The sequence below is a fragment of the Charadrius vociferus genome, unplaced genomic scaffold (assembly GCF_000708025.1).
Source record: "Charadrius vociferus isolate BGI_N301 unplaced genomic scaffold, ASM70802v2 scaffold15, whole genome shotgun sequence".
Classification (NCBI taxonomy): Eukaryota; Metazoa; Chordata; class Aves; order Charadriiformes; family Charadriidae; genus Charadrius; species Charadrius vociferus.
The window spans coordinates 14919244-14923650 of record NW_009650064.1 but is presented as its reverse complement, the minus strand read 5'-3'; the positions used below and the strand labels follow the sequence as shown (position 1 = coordinate 14923650).

General features: G+C 34.4%; 1 protein-coding gene across 1 annotated transcript in view; it reads left to right on the top strand.

Moving 5' to 3' along the window:
* Positions 1 to 1712, top strand: part of CRISPLD1 (cysteine-rich secretory protein LCCL domain containing 1) — a 44255-nt gene extending 42543 nt beyond the window's left edge. The window contains exon 14 of the mRNA XM_009891889.1: positions 976 to 1712. Coding sequence (XP_009890191.1) covers positions 976 to 1027 — 52 coding nt within the window. The 3' untranslated portion in view covers positions 1028 to 1712. The remainder of the gene's footprint in view (positions 1 to 975) is intronic.
* Positions 1713 to 4407: the final 2695 nt, after the last annotated feature.

Here is a 4407-nt window from a genome sequence, read left to right as displayed (position 1 = left end):
CAATTTCAACAAACCTGGAAACTTCTAAATTTCCTTTGCCTAGTGGATTTAACTTACATACTCTTTGGCCTTTTCCCATGACCATCCAGTTCCCTCAGAAAGAATGCTTCCTTGCTGACACTTTTGTTCTCCATATAAATCTCCTGATTGAGTAGAGATGTAGCCAGGAAAAGTGTTGCAAATTTAATCATTATTTGTACTTTACCATCTTGCTAAAATTTGGAAGGTCAGCGGTTTGGAAAACAGTCCCATGTGAACCAGAAAATGGTGGGTTGTAATGCCATTGCAGGCAACCTGTTTCATTGTGCCCTTCCTTACTTTCACCTCCATTTCCCTTTCCGTCCCAGATACGCCTCAGACTGGGTTTGCAAAAGAGAAAACAATGAGACCATAAAGTATGACATACTAGTTCAGTTTATAAGACAAAAATATTTATTCTAACAAAATTTCATTGCAGTTGGGTACTTTTGTTTCATTTATTTTGAAGCCAGATATTTATCCATTCAGAAGACATTTCCTTTGTTTTTGTAAAATATTAATTCTCTTTAGAAATCTATCCTTCAGCATATAAGCAAATAACAAACAAGTGATCTCCTAGGTCTGCAAGTTCCCTCCGGATATAGTTATTAGAATAGTGAGCATAAGATGCATGCTTTCTCTTTTTCCTAAAAGCTTTTTTAGTCTTTTGCTTCAGTAGAGCTTTATTCTTTAAACCAGAATCCCTCATCACAAAGGATTATTTATATTTTTTTTGGTTATGATTTTTTCCTAATAAGCTGCTTGGAAGAAAAATTAATCTGAAATTTATGTAACTTTTATTTGTAAGAGTTTAAAAAAAAAATCCTAGATAGCTGAAGTTATGAGTATTCACAAGAAGAGTCGCAGGATCTTAGAATTGTATTTAACAATTCAAAAAAGTTGTTATCGGAGTGTTGCAGTCTTAAAGATAACATCAGAAATGTTTTTATGTTTCAGTTTACAGAATCCTCCAGGAAGCAAGGCATTCAGAGTATTTGCTGTTGTTTGAATCTATCAAGTGAAATGTAAACCGAGCAAGTGAAACCAGAGCACTTGGAAGAGAATAATAAAGGCCATTTCTTACAATTCCTAAAATTTGTATAAAGCTGTAACATTATTGTACAGAAGATGTATACTGCTTTCTGCCAAAAAGTTTAAATTGCATATATATCTTAATGAAAAAAATCTGTAAAAGTAAACATGGGAGAAAAATTAATTTGAAAATCTATAATGATATATTACAATATTTTGAATCCTGTGTTAAATATTGCTATATTTTCTTAGCAGTTACTCATATACAGTTAATTCAAAGCTCATAAATGTTCTTTGTTTTCTTCATCTGAATATATTATTGTATGGTGCTTTATATATGCCACTAACAGTAACCTTGAAAGTATGCCATAGGGAGGCCTGAGTTTTTATTTCCAATGTACATAAAAGAAGCCATCCCAATAATTCAATATAATAAATCATGCCTTAAAGTAAAATAAAAATATATATAACTTTTTGATGATTTACAGTAGCATTAGCCATGCAAGCATAAATGAAGAGCTAGACTGTTTTCAATTTCACACTAACTATAACAAGTACAAATACCTATGTTGAAATAAAATGGAGGATATAAAATATAGGGAAGTCCTGGGTCATATTAGCATGTTTTCCTCTAAAGAAATATTTTTAAGAGACTGGGCCATTCATGTTTATTATTTCTTAAATATGTTAATGAGATGTTTATTGAATGCTGCTAAGCTCTTTAGTTCGAATAAGCAATTTATTATGGCCCAGTCCTTCACAGATATTCAGCTATCTTGGGATGGGTGAGTGAAAGAGAGACTTATACAACCTTGAAGGATCTGAGAAAATTTTCATATCAAGAAGTGGAGTAACCTGAAATTAAGGAATAAGCCATGTGCAGTTCTGCACACATACATGCTTTATTTTTGCCATATGACTCCTGCAATTTACCTAAAATTGGTTTCAGCAAAAATATAGAATTGTACACATGCATAAAAATTTGCAAGCTTGAGGCCTTAAGCTGTACATGGTATCCGTATACTATACATTAATATGAGGGTAAATGTTTAAAAAAAACTTAAAGAAAATAGTAACAAAGGCTAACCTTGCTCCTCATGACCTGGCAAATACTCCTGCAGGCCAGGAAGTATAGTGGTACGGAGCCCAGTGACAAAGACGTCACTTGTTGCTTCACCGTTTTAAAAAATTCATTTATGGTGAACAGCCTTGTGCATTAATTTTACCATATGATGGTATATAAAGAACATGTAGTGGTGATACTATGTTTCTTTCTATGAAAAGTGTATTGGTGCTTTAAGACTGAAAAGCTGTTAAACTTTATTTTTGGTATTTTTTGTTTCTGTTGTTGAATTTATTTCCTTCCAACTTGTAAACTTATTTGTATTCTTCATATTTCAGAATACTATATTCTGCCTTCTGTTTTGCTACATGTACTACCTCATGTAGTTAGGCAAGCTTTGTTAGTTTTTAAAATCTGTTTTGAATAAAATGAATTTACATAGTAAGAGTACCTTTGACAGCCTTTATTTTTGAATTGTTTGTCCTGCGTCAAGAAGAAAAAAAAAAAATAACAGGCACCTCAAATTTTCTTTTCTTTTTTTTTGATCTAAACATTGCAAGTGTAGGAAAAAGCAGTAGACCTAGTCATTTGGAGAGGAGTCAAGGATTTGTCAAGCATAGTTCACTTGCCTGGTGAGCTTTACAGTAAGGATCAATTTAGGCATTTCTCGGCTATGCTGTGTCCCTTCCAGCTGGAGTAGCTGATTTCATAACTAAACAAGAGTTAGTATGAAAGAAAGTGGTCAGACCCAAACAGATAATTCTTTAACAGCCTCTCACCATTTTGATAGCTATATGAGGAGACTTTTTTTTTTAAGCAAATTGAAACCCGTACTAATGTCAGCAGGCAGCTTGTGACATAAGCTAAGGAAACTAAGAAACATTTCCTAGACTTTGTGGATACTGAGGAATTTTAGAGAGTTTACAGACTTCCTTGGGTCTGATTTCTGCATAGGGGACAGTCTGATGCAGAAATTATATATAAAGTATTTTTGGAACCAAGCCTGAAACACAGGTTGGGATAACGTGTGTAAGTTTACAGGTTTTTAGCTGATGAAGTACTGAGTTTCAAGTTTTATGTAAATTTCAGACTGTCAGCTGTCTATGGATTCTCATCAGATTTAAAAGAAGAAAAGTAACATCAGCTTCTTTGTGTGTATTGATACATATGCTCAGGAAAATGCATGGCACTTCATATGGCAGAGGTGTAACCAAGTTACTTGCATAAACAGTGTCTTCTGTGTGGCAATTGCTTTTGAAGTGTGTTTTGAATTTGGCTAAAAACTCAGATAACCCATCTTCCTGTCAATCCACAAGGGAAGGTTTATTTCCTGCAATTTCTGTAGTCATACAAAGGGTCAGGTTTAGAAATGTAAATATTTGGAAGTTACAAAGACTATTCATACAGTGCAATATTCTGTTTGGAAATTTAAATAAATACTGGATGAAATACTGTACTGTCACACTTCTGTGTCTTGAGGCTTTTTATAGCATCTGTGGAACTCTAGGGAATTATACAAGGAATGAAAAGCCTGAAGAGTTTTGTTTCATTCAGTGTGTAATATGCATCTTACAGAGCTTTAGATATACAAATGATAGCATACTTTAGTATTCAGAAAATTGCATACGCATTTATAAAGACATACATTGTGCATATGGGAAAAGAAGCTATGCTGTCAGCCTTAGCTTTAACCTGTGTTTTCTATCAGGAATAAATGATGGAAATAGTATTTCATATATGGTCACTATTGTTATTATTGATATTATTGTTATCAAATGAGAAGTCCTTGTCATGCACTAGGGGGCTCTGAAAATGCAATAAAACATGAATCCTGCTCCATGTTAACATAGGATGATAATGTGGCACCTGAAACCTGTGATCCGCTGTTCAGTGTTCTGTGTTAAATGTCTTGTTCATCTTAGCCTGTTTGCTAGGAGACAGATGCTTACGTCATTGAACTGTCATAGCACTTTGCAAAAAGTACTAATAACAAGCCTTAAATTTTCAGAAGCTTGCAAAAGCCCCCCAGTCAGACCAGTTCAATTTAAGGCGGCACAGGAAAATGTGAGAGACCGAAGGAGGAACACAAAGAACAGGCAACCAAAACAGCCGGTCATGATGCTTCATGTCTTACTATTCACACTGATTTCTGCAATAATTGCCCCAGTTATTCAATTCAGTGTCTGCCCCCAGTGCTGCATCCAATATGAGTTTTGTCTTTACCAACGATGGGGTGAGTTTCTGAAGGCTAGCAGCGCAGTTGTTCGTTAAGAGCTGAGGTACACTGCCCAAAC